At 52.3% G+C, this 13,405-nt stretch overlaps 1 protein-coding gene across 1 annotated transcript; it reads right to left on the bottom strand.

The window, feature by feature from the left end:
• Positions 1-1,870: 1,870 nt before the first annotated feature.
• On the bottom strand, positions 1,871-11,459 carry SUMO3 (small ubiquitin like modifier 3). The gene is made up of 4 exons (XM_070378273.1): positions 11,302-11,459; positions 6,662-6,790; positions 4,487-4,558; positions 1,871-3,181 (listed from the first exon to the last, which is right to left on the bottom strand). The coding sequence occupies exons 1-4, from the start codon at positions 11,320-11,322 to the stop codon at positions 3,089-3,091; spliced, it is 315 nt and encodes a 104-aa protein (XP_070234374.1). The 5' UTR covers positions 11,323-11,459; the 3' UTR covers positions 1,871-3,088.
• Positions 11,460-13,405: the final 1,946 nt, after the last annotated feature.

Genomic DNA, 13,405 nt, shown 5'->3' with positions numbered 1-13,405 from the left:
CCCTGTGTATTTTTCTAGTATAATATATATATACAACTTATTATGTGTCTCCTTTAACCAGAAACATGTCCCATGAGGGCAGGGAGTTTTTGTCTCCTGTGTTCCTGGATGTGCTGAGAAGCATCTGTTGAGTTGAATAAAACCGCGCAAATAAACCTCACAATGATGCATGTTTGGCAGTAGAGGAATCAACAAAAATTCAGCCTGACATTGTCTTCTCAAATGACCATGGTGATTTATATAAAAACACTGTACTTTAAAACAGTTCCAAAAAGTAATGGGTTTGCAAATACTCCTAAGGTTTCCACCTCCCATTCAAGTAGTTACCTTCTCTGTGATCCAGCTACACCCATCCCCCCATACAGGTCAGGGGTCAGAGGGCGACTAAACAATTCTACTTGGAACAGGGCATTAGTGCAGGTGATGAAAAGTACTATGATCAACATGAAGCTCAGACAACAGCACCCATTAGATGCTGGGTGTTGTCTGAACTGCATCCATGTCTGTCACTTGCCGTCTTTCTGAGGTCATTCTGTTGTAGCAGTGTGTGTTCACCGTTTGTGTTCAGCAGTGTGTACCAGGATTAGTTTCAAGTGACAAAAACCCAAAATATGAGGTGCTAACATAATGGAAGTCTCACCTCGCTGTGGCTGGTGGGACAGGCTCACCTTCAAGGATACTTACACTCCCCTCCGTGCATCCTCGCTGAGATTCAAGTTGAGACTAGGCATCCTGTGTTTTATTTGCTAAATCTGGCAATGCTCAGCTCAGGTCAGCTGGTCCTGGTGTCCCAAGGGTTCCAAGCACCCGGTGTGTGATACTTACAGGCTTTCTTTCACCCACTGGACAGGCCGGCAAGTTCAGAATCAACTAGTTTCTTTGGGAATTGAAGTTCTGAGGTATAAAAAGGGTCTGCTTTTTGCAGATTCTTTCCATAAAAGCTGTGTCATGGAGCAGATGAGATTAATGGGTGCGCTCCCACCTGCGCAGTGCAGTGCAGCCAGGCCGGCACCACCCGTGTGCCTGGGGCCAGGGAGTCCTGGGGTATGGGGTTTTGGTACTGAAACTGGGAAAGTGCCAGCTCGGTCCCAGGGCACCCATAATAGAATCAGTAAAGACGAGCCTCTCTCCTACTGAAACATCGGTTTAACCCAGTGATTCTAGGAGCTGGTTTTACATAACTATTTTAATATATCAGCAGATCTGTTATTCCAAATGCACCATCTGCACACATTTCTAAGATAAAAAGACAACCTCCAGGACACTGCCTGCTTGTCCGTCAGATGCTGGGGGTAGGGCTCAGGCAGCACTGCACTAGGGCTCCCCAGAAACCGCAATGCTCCTGACCTCAGGCACCCTGACATGTCACCCTCCCCACAAGTGCATGGCCTGTCCTCCTGGGCTCCACACCCCCCCACACCTTCTCTGGGCCACACCTCTGCCCACTGCTGCTGTAAGCAAGTCACGTGCTCGCCGCCCCTGAGCTTTCAGCCTGTGCTCACCTCCCAACCACCCCGATACAGTATCACAGTGCAACACAGAAGTTTCCAAATCAGTGTCAACTCACTTCCATTTCTAAACAGATGAGGGAATAAGTTGTCGGCTGCACTGCACAAAGGAAAACAGTCTCACATTCAAACACGAAAAATATCAACAAGCCCAGAGTCACGGTAACCCCCCAGGAGCCCAGGAGAGGGAGGAGGGCTCTGCAGGGGAGGGGGCGGCCTTGGCAGGGATGTCACAGCCTGCAGGAGTGCAGGTGAGCCAGCCTTCAGATGGAAGTCGGAGTGGTCTTGCTGAAGGGTCACTGCAAATACTGAACGTGACACGATGTCCAATCTCCAAACGCAGTATAGAGTGTGAGCCAAGAGACAGAATACCAAACTATATTTACTGTTGACAGTAGTAAAGGACAACAAATAATGTACAAATTGGGGAATAAACACAACAGAGCCGCAGACCCCCCGCCTGTGCCCGAACAGCAAGGTACAAAGGAAGTGCAGACTTCTCCAGCAAGGTCTCAGGCGAGCAGGAGATGATGGTGGTTATCCTGCCCAGGTGACCAAAGCAGGCAGCCAGGGGCCATCAGACAGGAGTGAGTCCACACGGAAGGGCAACAGGACAACCATTGGAGGTTAACCAAAACAGACCCCAAAATGCACAGAACTGAAATCACATGTAACGTGTAAGCTCCATACCAACTTGGGGAGCAGAGCACGGTCCTCGGGGAGAAGCCGGGGGCATCTCTCACATATAGCCACACTCTGAAGCAGCTCTTTTACACAAAAACATACCAGCAAAATCAGCAATATTCTATCTTCCTTGTTTACATACAGACCATTGTTACTCATCAGAAGCAAATACTGGAGGAAATCTGAGGCCCTGGCACTGTGACCACAGCAGACGTGTGGGACTTACTTTCTTCTCTGTTAAGAAAAGGGGAAAAGCCCATGTTTGTTGAGTCAGAGCAGCGTCGCCGGCAGTTGGTGGCAATGGGTCCAGGGCCCCAGATCCTGCCCAGGGCTGTGTTACTGAAGAACTTCTTACCTTTTAAGAAACATTCCAGTATTTTCCCTTCAACTTTACTATGTTCTGGCAAAGCTTACATTTCTAATATTTAGCATTAAAAAAACCTGTGCCCGCAAGAAACAGTAAGTGAAAGTGTATCTCCCATACCAACCATGACCCCAAAACTCGCCCCACAGAAGCACCCCCAGAGTAGTGACAGTTCTCTCCATGGTTGGAATGAGGGGGGTCAACACCTGGAGTGAGATCCCCGTCTAGACAGAAAGCAGGCATTCAGGCCACAAGCTTGGAGAAAATGTCATAGGAAAATGTCATAGGAGGGAGAAAAATGAAAAAGTAAAAACAAAGCCCAAGTCCCTCACCACGCATTTTACCCAAACACAGGTACCAGGTGATGGGCCTCGGGAGGCTGGGGACCATCACCACGGTGGCACTCAAGTGCATCAGAGCGAAGTCCTTCTGGGGAATGTCCTCGGTGTCCGAGCCTCCCTGCTGATGGGCTTGGCCACACGTCCACTGTTCAATAGCAAACACAGCACGGTGCCACGAGGGGATGGGGGCTCTAGAGGCCGCTCCCCAAGAGGCAGCTGGCCACCCTGGAGCCCCCCGTCTGCTGCTGGAACACGTCGATGGTGTCCTCGTCTTCCATCTCCAGCTGCAGGCACAGAAGGTGTGTCAGTGTCTTCTCGTGCTGGGGGGGACCCGCCCCCACGCACCTGAGCCCACCCTCAAGTCGGCACACGAGGACAGAGGCTCAGCTATGGCTTTCCAGTTAGCCCGCTTCTTCCCCAAGTTCTCCTAACAGAATCCACAATGCTAGCGCCTTGACTGACAGAGAAACTAAGTCCCGTTAAAAGCAAAGTGTCTCAAGTTTTACCAAGAAGTATACAAAAATCAGATTTCAGCTAGGAGTGAGTGACCAGAAGCGCTGAATCCTGGGGACCTCAGAGGTGGGGGGTGGAGTCCATATGGGTGCTGTCAAAGCCAACTCTGTCCCAAAGGAAGGGCTCCCTGCTGGCCTCCCCATCCCGTCGAGTAGCATCCTGCTCAGAAATCAAGAGCAGTACCCCTGAGGGGTGGGAGGGCACGGGGAGGACTGTTGCAGACACGACCCAGCACGCACATCAGCACAGAGGCTGGGGGAGCCCATGGCTGCCCCTTCCCTCTGTGTAAGGGGCATGCAGCTCCCCACAGGAGCAGAGATGAAACCTCCACAGAGCAGCCCTTTCACACTGAAGGCTGGCTGATTCTCCCCACGTTCGACCCTGCAGCTGTCTGGCTGACAGGTGACAGGGCTGCAGCCTGGATCCCAGGCTCTCCCTCCATGAGGAGGGATGCGCAGACCTGACAGAGCCGCACGTGGTGGCTGATGCTGGAGGAAATGGAGCACGCCGCACCCCTCTCCACTCACGCCCCTTGGCATCAGTGCTCAGAGCGCAGGAGATGGAGGCAGGAATGTAGCTGCAGACTAACGCTGCAGGTCCAGTGTCCCGACAACACGAGGTGGCGATCACATCTGCCCAGCTCGCCTGGAGCAGGGATGGGGGTGGGGTCGGGGGGTGAGGGCGCTGGGCCTCGGCCATGACCCTGGACCACCTCAGCTGAGAACCCAGCCCTCCTGCTCCTTCTCCCAACACAGAGGAGGCTGACAAAGTACATTTTTCTCATTTGAAAATTAAACCTCAAAATTACAAAATCTAATCATCTAAGCCGTTAAGAAAATGTAAGGGGAATTCACTGGCCATCCAGTGGCTAGGGCTGCTCTTCCACTGCAGGGGCATCAGTTCAATCCCTCGTCAGGAACTACAAGCCATGCAGCACACTTCAAAAAAAAGGGAAAGAAATGTACGGTGTTCCGTATGAACAGCAATCAGTAACTCTCAAATGTGAGCGCTCCTGCTGGCAGCTGCCACACACAGGTCGGAAGTAGCCCTTGAGTGCAGACCTGCTGGGTTCCTACCTGTGCTGGGGTGTCTGTTTCATTAATTGGTTGTCCATCAAACCTGAATCGAATCTGTCTCATTGACAAGCCCTGAAAACAAAAGCAGTTATCATTGTGTCAGTATTTCCTGCTAACACATTAGTTCAAAAAGAATCACACATTCATCAAAACACCAGACTTGTGAATACACAGATTTATGACCCAGTTGACTACAAAGTCTCACCAATGGGCCTGAAGCTCTGAGGCAGCTAGAAAACAACAGAGAGTTCCCCCAGGAAAAGGGAGCCACAGAAAACAGTAAAGAACAAGGACTTTTGAAAATCAGAAATCATGACAGACACAAGACCACCCATAAAAAGCGGGAACACAAAGTCGAGAAAACTTCCCAGAAAAGAGATCAACAGCAACAAGCCCCATGCACAGTTGGAGGAAATGATCCAGATGCACACACCTGGCACAGGTGACTAAATCGGATGGAATCCCACTGGGGAGGGACACAAACTGTCACTGAACTGACAGAAGGTCCAGTTCCTGAACTGAACTGAGTTTCTAGACCAAAAGGCTGAGAACATGCCCAGAAGAGTCTAAGACAAAACTCCCTACCTAAAAGCCCAGGAATAAAGTCCTGAAAGCTAGCAGAGATAAACCACATTACAACAAAGGACCGAGAATCAGAGCATCACTGAACTTTTCACACAAATGGGGGAAACTAGAAGAATATGATGCAGGAACTCCAAAAGAGGAAAATGAATTTCAACTTAGAAATTTATGTGCAGTCAAATTACTCAAGTGTGAAGGTTTATAAAGCAAATCACGTTCAGAGAAGCAGTATTCTTCATATGCTTTCTGAGCAAGATACTGGAAGATATGCTTTATCAAGACAGGGGAAGAAGATTAGTCCAGAAAGATTAGTCCAGGAGGGGGGCCGAATACATGGGCAGAAGGATTCCTGGGAGGCTCTGTGGGAGGACCACAGAGCGGCAGCCCAGGCGGGGCAAGAGGGAGGGGGCCCGGGTGGGAGATAGTGAAGCATGGCAGGAAATGCAGGGCATAAATTCATGATGGGACACCCTGAAATCGACACACACAGCCACCACCAGACCAAGAACAACAGGACTCAGACAAGAGCCAGCAATAAGCACAGGTTGCTATGTGGCTGGGGTGGCTGCCTGGTCACAAAAGCAGCAGAGTCCAGAGCAGGCTGGGTGCAGGGAGAGGGCTGTGTGCGGGGGCAGGGTCTGGCTGTGTGGACCACGGGTCAGAGCAGAAGTCCCACCTTTCACAGGTGAAAATAGTCTCCAAAATCCAAAATTTCTCCACGAAACAATATTTACCAAGAAAAAGTGGAAAAAAGAAAAAGCTGGAATTGATAGTGACCCTCTGAAGAGCAAAGCCTGAAAAGAGCGGAGAAAAAGAGGAAGGCATGGAGCTTTTTCAGGTGTTTTTAATAGTAACAACAAACAGGCCAAGGCAAGGGTTATCAAAGTCAAGAGTAGAAACTAAGGTCAAGGATTTCCGAATCCCCCACAGAGGACTGGCTCCTGTGGAGACCACCAGGGGCCCCAGGGCACAGTCTGACACACACAAGAGGCGGCCCTTTGTCTTGTAAAGCAGTAAATAAAGGGAAGTGATGCTTTTGAAGTGTGGTGTTGGAGAAGATGCTTGAGAGTCCCTTGGACTGCAAGAAGATCCAACCAGTCCATCCTAAAGGAAATCAGTCCTGGGTGTTCATTGGAAGGACTGATGTTGAATCTGAAGCTCCAATATTTTGGCCACCTGATGTGAAGAGCTGACTCATTTGAAAAGACCCTGATGCTGGGAAAGATTGAAGGCAGGAGGAGAAGGGGACAACAGAGGATAAGATGGCTGGATGGCATCACCGACTCAATGGACATGGGTTTGGGTGGACTCCAGGAGTTGGTGATAGACAGGGAGGCCTGGTGTGCTGCGGTTCATGGGGTCGCAAAGAGTCAGACACGACTGAACTGAACTGATTAAGTGTGTCTGGAGCAAACTGTGCCAGGGCAGTGTCTCCACAGACACGGAGGAGGAGGGATAGAATCCGTGAGAACCCACTGTTCAGATTCCAACAGCACCAGACACCTGCCCCGCCCAGAGAAGCCCGGCCAGCCTGGACACACATAAGCACACGCACAGGCCCCTGCACGCACATCCCACCGCCCCTCCCCACACCTGGCGCTCGCAGTAGGCCTTCATCAACTTGCTGAGCGGTGTATGTCTCTTGATCTTGAACTGGACCACGGAGCCATCCTGCCCGGCCACCTTCAGGTTGATGTGGTCATTCTCCGTCTTCACTCCCTCCTGCAAAGATACATGCATCTGGGCCTCCACCTGTTGCCCCACAACCACCACTGCTTCTTAAACGTCCCCAGCAATTCAGTCACTGGTGTGTCTGTCGTATTCTTATACCAAACTGACTTGTAACTTCTATCTGCTGAGTCAGGCAAACGTCCTGCCAACCTAGCGTTTGTCGCAAACGTCAGCTTAAGGGGGAAAAAAATCTGTGTAACACCAGAAAACAACAGAGAGAAGATCCGCCTTTGTTGTAAGGTTGCTCTTAGAGTGGAGCACAAGTGACTTATACTTAAGTGTCAGGATGAATAAGACACCAGAGACGATTCTGGCCAGAACGCAGGCTGCGCAGTGGCTCAGGGTCCAGACTGCCCTCGGCTTCCCCGCTTGCCTCCCAGGGAGGGCCACCCTCAAGTGCATTCTGGGTTGCCAGTCCCACTTGAACGGGGTCACCGCCCTATCCTATCCATGGGACATGGACCCATGGGACACTCCAAGCTGCTGAGCAATCAACAAGGTCTCTGGTCCTTGGAAACTACTGGAAGTTGGTGCAAGAAGCTGGTGTTCCAAGAAGAGCTCAGCCCGAGAGCACGCTGCTGGGGAAAAGCGGAGTGTCTGCTTTTTCACAAATGACAAAGCTGACCTAAGTCAATCTGCATAGTCTGGATGAAGACCAAAGCGGTTTTGTGTGCTGTCCTGGCCAAGTTCTCCTCTTCCTGGGGCTCTCCTTCCCCACCGCTCCCTGTTCCAAGCTCTGGGACCTGCTTCCCGCCACATGGAGGAGAGAGGAAAGGAGGCCCCTGGAGACCAGAGTAGGGGATCTCAGAGTGGCTCTGAGAAGTGGTCCCAGCAGGCAAGACTCTAGCAATGAGCCCCCGTCTGATGAAGCTGGGGGTCCCACGATCAGCACCTCACCACTCACCAGAGACCAAGGATGCTTTTGCTTTTTCATCTTTTCAAATAAAGGTTTAATTTTGAAATAATCCTACATTTCCAAAAAAGCTGCCATACAGAGGCAGAGCGCTCCTACATGCCCCACTGGGTCTCCTTGGTGTTAACATCTTGCGTCCTGCCCAAGAACACAACACTAGCACACCGCCAACAACAAAACTGCAAGCTTTTTTGTATTTCACCAGTTTTTCCACTAATACCCTTTCTCTGTTTTGTATTTCACAATTTTTCTCCACTAATACCATTTTTCTGTTCCAGAATCTAATCCAGGGTACCTCCTTGCATTTACAGATAAGATTTCCTATCCACTTATTCTTTTATTTCTTTGCTGTTTATTCATTGTGTTAAAATACACATAAAATTTACCATCTCAGCCATTTTTAAGTGTACAGTTTGTAGTATAAAATACAGCCACCGCCACCATCCATCTCTACAATTCTTTTCATCTTATAAAACTGAAACTCTGTCCCCATGAAACCCTCACTCGTCCTCCACCAGCCACTGACAACCACCATTCTTCAGCCTCCATCAATCTGACTCCTCTAGGGACCTCCTGTAAGTGGAATTACAGTATATGTCCTCTTGTGACTGGCTTACATCAATCAGCATAATGTCTTCCAGGTTCATCCCTGATGTAGCAAACCTGAATAATACCCTGCTGTACACACAGACCAGGCCTGCCTGGTGGCTCAGGTGGTAAAGAGTCTGCCTGCAATGCAGGAGACCTGGGTTCGATTCCTTGGTCAGGGAGATCCCCTGGAGACGGAAATGGCTCCCACTCCAGTTATTCTTGCCTGGAGAATTCCATGGACAAGGAGCCTGGAGGGCTATAGTCCGTGGGATCGCAGAGTTGGACATCATTGAGCCACTAACACTTTCACCCAGCAGTAGAGCTGCTGGATCATATGGAAATTCTGCTTTTAATTCTTTGAGGAACTTCCATTCTCTCTTCCATGGCAGCTGCATCATTTGACATTCCCACCAACAATTCCAACTTCTCCACATCCTCTCCAGCACTTGCTGCTTTCTGTTTTGATTTTTTAAAGTAGCCATCCTAATGAGTGTCAGGCAGTATCTCACTGTAGCTCTATTTGCATTCCCCTGATGATCAGTGATATCAAGCATCATTCCATAAGCTTCTTGGCTATTCATATGTCTTCTCTGGAGAAATGTCTATTCAGGTTTTTTTGCTCATTATTTAATCAGGTCACTTATTTTCTTGTTGAGTTTTAGGAGTTCTCTATATAGTCTAAATATTGATCCTTTATCAGATATGCAATGTAGAAGGAAAATCAAAAGGGAGTTGGTGTTGCTCAGAGAGCCCCTCAGACAGAACCCAGAGACCACTGAGGACGGGACTCACGCTCATCTCAACCCAGATGGAATCTGACCTGTGACCACGTCCTGTCCTGACGAAGCATCCAGGACACCTGCCCAAAACTCGAGACGCCTGTGGGACCCTGACCCTGAACCAACGCGTGACAGCCACCCCTTCGGGACACACATTTCTTTCTGTGTCAGGGTTCAGCCTCGTGGCTCTTGCCTTTTTAAGCCCCTGATTCTTTCTTACCCAGAAAGCTCTTTGTTTTACCCAAATCTGTGTCTCCCAAATCACAATTCTTAACACCCCAAATTACTTTCTTATTTGCAGCCTTCTGTGGCTTTTTTTGGGTTGATAGTGATTTGAAAATATCATCTCCCCTTTCTGTGGCTGCATTTTTACCCTGTTCTTTTATCAGTGTCTTTTGATGTACAAAATTTTTTAATTTTCATAAGTCGTTTTTTTTTTTTTCATGACACCTGTGTCTTTGGTGTCGCAATCAAGAAATCACCACCAAGTCCAATGTCGTGGAGTTTTTGTCCTATGCTTTCTCCTAAAAGTTCTATTGTCTTAATTCTCACATTTAGGTCTTTGATCCATCTTGACTTAACTTCCCAATTTAGTGTTGAGAAGGGGCGAACTGCATTCTTTTGCACATAGACAGATGATGCATTCACTTTCTTAATGAAAAAATATGGGTGTGTTTAAAACAGAGAGATGCAGGGACCAGAACGCAAACAGAAAGAGGGCGGCGGCTACAGACCAGGAAGAGGAAGGCCAGACCCGCCGCGAATCCCTAATAATCAAAACTTGGAAAAAAGGAAAGAGAAGGAAGAAACCCTAAAAACCACAGCAGGGTTCACCCGGTCAGTCCCCTACCTGGACTCTCCAGGGGAGGCAAACTGTCTTCCCAACTGGTCCACAAGGTTTTCTTTGCACCAAGATGGCCTGGGGGTATGCCTCCTACCCCCTCCCCTCCAGGCCCGAAGGAGAGAGCATCTCTGAGCCAGAGCAGCCCGGAAGGAACCGAGGCCTCCGAAGACAAGGGTGGGGCGTGAGGCACAACCAGCTCGCTGTCTTGGAAGTAGTTAAAACAAGTTAATTCTACTGAACTAGGCCTTGGACATTGAACACGTGGGAGTGTTAAGCTTAAGCGCACCCAAAGGATGAGTATTGAGCATATTTCACTGTATCTCACTGCATTTAAACTCTGGAAGAGGAGACCACCTAGAGGTCATAAAGGCAGGCAGTTACATCTCCCACCCCCACTGGAAAAGCAAAGGCAGCTCCGAGGAGGCTCCAGGGCAGAAAGGGCCGCGTCCACCGGGGCCCCACCGTGGGATCCCGTCTAGGGGCTCCGTGCAGGCGCACCCAGCCTGCCTCTGCCTCCCGTGTGCACTGGGGCGCGATCTCCAAGCAGCAGCAGCGGGGTTCAAGAGAGAGGCTGCGCGCAGAGCCAGAGTGCTGACGAAAAGCTCCAGAAACCCGTTTCCAAGACTAGTTTTCAAGACCGCGGACCTTCGCGAGGACTGCCGGCCAGGGCAGCAGCAGACTGCGGAGCGGGATGAGCACACACCCAAGGGGCCGCAGTGGATCCAGACAAGTCAGGCCTCTCGGAGCCCCCGCCCGGCCTGCGCCCTCGGCGTTCCGCAGCGAGGACTGAGGAGGGGACCACGCGCACGCGGGCAGTAGAGCCCAGGCCGGCCGGTTCCCGTGAGGTGCACAGTTAGGGAGGGTCCCGGCGAAGGAAGAGGTCCTGGGGAGGGGGGGTCCCAGAGAGGGTTTGGGGACGCGGGCGATGTCGGCGGATGGAGAAGGTCCAAACTAGAAGCGCCGGCTCTTCCAGACTCGGGCCAACGGGGCGGGTCTCCCCGCACAGCGAACTGGGTTGGAGCCGGAGGGGTGGAGCTCGAACAGTGGACGCGGGACTTGGGCGGAGTCGGAGCGCGAGGGCGGAGTCTGGGTAGGGGCGGGGCCTTTAGGGGCGGGGCCCGAGGGAGGGGTCTGGGTAGGGGCGGGGCCTGGAAGGAGGGCGGGGCGCGAAACGGGCGGGGGGAGGGGAACCGAGCGGGGCAGGGCGGCGTGGGGGAGGGGTGGAGGGAGAAGGGGGGAGGGGAGGCCCAGCGGCGCGGCTCGACACGGGTCCCAGCGGCCGGCGGCGGAGGGCGGCGGGGCCCGGGGAGCGGGCGCGGGGGCGGCGCGGGCGTGGGGGTTGAGTCCGGCCCGGCCCACACCCGCCGGCCCTTACCTTGGGCTTCTCCTCGGACATGGCTGCGCTCGGAGGGCAGCGGGACTGCAGGCAGCCCCGGGCGAGCGACTCACGCTCTCGGCCCGCCGCTCTCCCGCCGCAACTGCTCGCGGGGCCGCGCTTTGCCCCCAAATCCCTGCGCGCAGGTTGGCCGGCGCGGGTCACGTGGTAGTCGCGCGTGCACGAGGCGCGCTCCCGGACGTCGGGCGCGTGCCCGGTCGGCCAGGGTTCCTGGCTGTTGGAAATGCGTCACCGGGCGGGCCCTGCGCGGTCAGGCGTCTGGCCTTCGGGGGTGCTCCGGGCAGCTAGGCCTGGGGCCGCTGGAGGAGTGGGGTCGCGCTGCGACTCGGGGAGCGCACAGAGCAGCTAGGGTCGAGGTCAGGGGCGGTGCATAGGGCAGCTGGCGTGGCAAGGCGTAAGCTGTGGGGCAGGGGGCGCTGGGACCCAGAGGTGCCCGGGGCCAGCGAAGGTCCGGGAGCGCGCTGGAAGGCGCGCGGACACCCCGAGGGGGCGCACTGGGACCCCCAAGGGTGCACAGAGATCCAAGCCATGAGGCCTGACACCTGATCTTGTAGCCTGAGAATGGCCTGTTCACCTCTTCAGTCCCCTTCTCCCGAAGTGGCCACTCATCTACCGCAGCTCCACCAGCCAAGCCCCATTGCACTCACTGACTCCCGTGTAGTGCGTTCCTTTCTCAGAGGGAAACAAGGAAAATAAAGCAGGCCAGGCGAACCACCGCTACTGTTGCCCCAGGAGACCTGAGTGAAAGAGCTGTTCTGGAGGGGACCCCCGCACTACTAGGAAAGGCCAGCAGGAGCCGAACGAAGGTCAGGTCATGAGGAAGTGGAAGTGAGGAAGAATGCCTACCAGGCCGACCCACCTGGCAGCTCCGTCTGCAAAGGACATATGGTGCGTTCGTTCAGCAAGGCCAACGCAGGCTCCAGAGTCCGCTGCCTCCACCCTGAGCTCCGGGTGAACAGAGGCATCAAGGGGCCTTTCTAAGAGGGCCTCGGGGTGGTGGAAAGTCTCTAGTTCCATCTACTTTGCGATCTGTGCTCCCTGACTGTGTGTGGCTCCTTCCTCTGCCCTTGTCCAGCGCCCTTCAGGGACCTTCTGAGCCTGGCCAGTGGAAGCTGAGCACCTGGGGAGACAGTGATCTAGTCAGTTGGGTTCAGCGCATTTCCTGTCAATATCGAAAGGCCATAAAGCCAAGTTTTCATGGACCTTAATTTAACAGTTTTTGACTCTTAAAAATTCACTTCTTGGGACTTACTTGGTGGTCCAGTGGTTAAGAATCTGCCTTGCAATGCAGGCAATGCTGATTCCCTGGTGGGGGAAACTTAAGATCCTATTGGACGTGAGCCCACATGAGCTGCCATGAAAGCTCCTGAGTGATGCAAAGAAGATGTGCCGCAACTAAGACCTGATGCAGCCAAAATAATATTTTCTAATTATTTAAGAAAAGAGAACACTGACAAAACATTGTCAAAATCAACTTTAAAAAAAAAAAATTTACTTTTGTGGCTGCTGCTGCTGCTAAGTCACATCAGTCGTATCCAACTCTGTGCGACCCCATAGACGGCAGCCCACCAGGCTCCCCCGTCCCTGGGATTCTCCAGGCAAGAACACTGGAGTGGGTTGCCATTTCCTTCTCCAATGCAGGAAAGTGAAAAGTGAAAGTGTGTAGAGGCACCATTTAGGAGAGGGGGAAAGAGCCCCAGAATGGAGCTGCCACATCCCAGACTAAGTCTCTCAGTTGAAAGGTGTGGTCAGACCTGAACTCCCATCTCAGCCAGGTCCAAAAGTTTGGTCCCTGTCATCCTGGAATGTGACCGGTGGTGTCTGTTCCAGAGGATCTTGGCACAGTGGCCAGCTCAAGGGGTGCTTCCTGGAAAAGGGAGTCTCTGGAGCCTGCCCCTTCCAGGACAGAGGTGGACAACTGGGACCAGAATCACCCCCTGCCCCCAGACGACTGGCCGTGGTGTAGTTTCAGAGAGGCAGTGTTCAGACCCATCAGCGACTCTAAGACACCAGCAGCTATAAAATATGACATTGTTTTCTTTAACACAGATACATTAAACCATGCAGGTTACAGGTTAGAATT

The sequence above is a fragment of the Bos mutus genome, chromosome 1, assembly GCF_027580195.1.
Source record: "Bos mutus isolate GX-2022 chromosome 1, NWIPB_WYAK_1.1, whole genome shotgun sequence".
Taxonomy (NCBI): Eukaryota; Metazoa; Chordata; class Mammalia; order Artiodactyla; family Bovidae; genus Bos; species Bos mutus.
Note: the sequence above shows the minus strand (reverse complement) of the source record. Positions and strands in the feature narration are given on the sequence as shown.

What these genes read in the sequence shown, in the direction of transcription:
- SUMO3 (XM_070378273.1), bottom strand. Translation starts at nt 11,322, where the DNA reads ATGTCCGAGGAGAAGCCCAAG. An exon ending in AGGCCTACTGCGAGCGCCAG is followed by an intron (nt 4,559 to 6,661) that starts GTGTGGGGAGGG and finishes TTTTGTTTTCAG; the next exon opens with GGCTTGTCAATGAGACAGAT. An exon ending in AAACAGACACCCCAGCACAG is followed by an intron (nt 3,182 to 4,486) that starts GTAGGAACCCAG and finishes CTGTGCCTGCAG; the next exon opens with CTGGAGATGGAAGACGAGGA.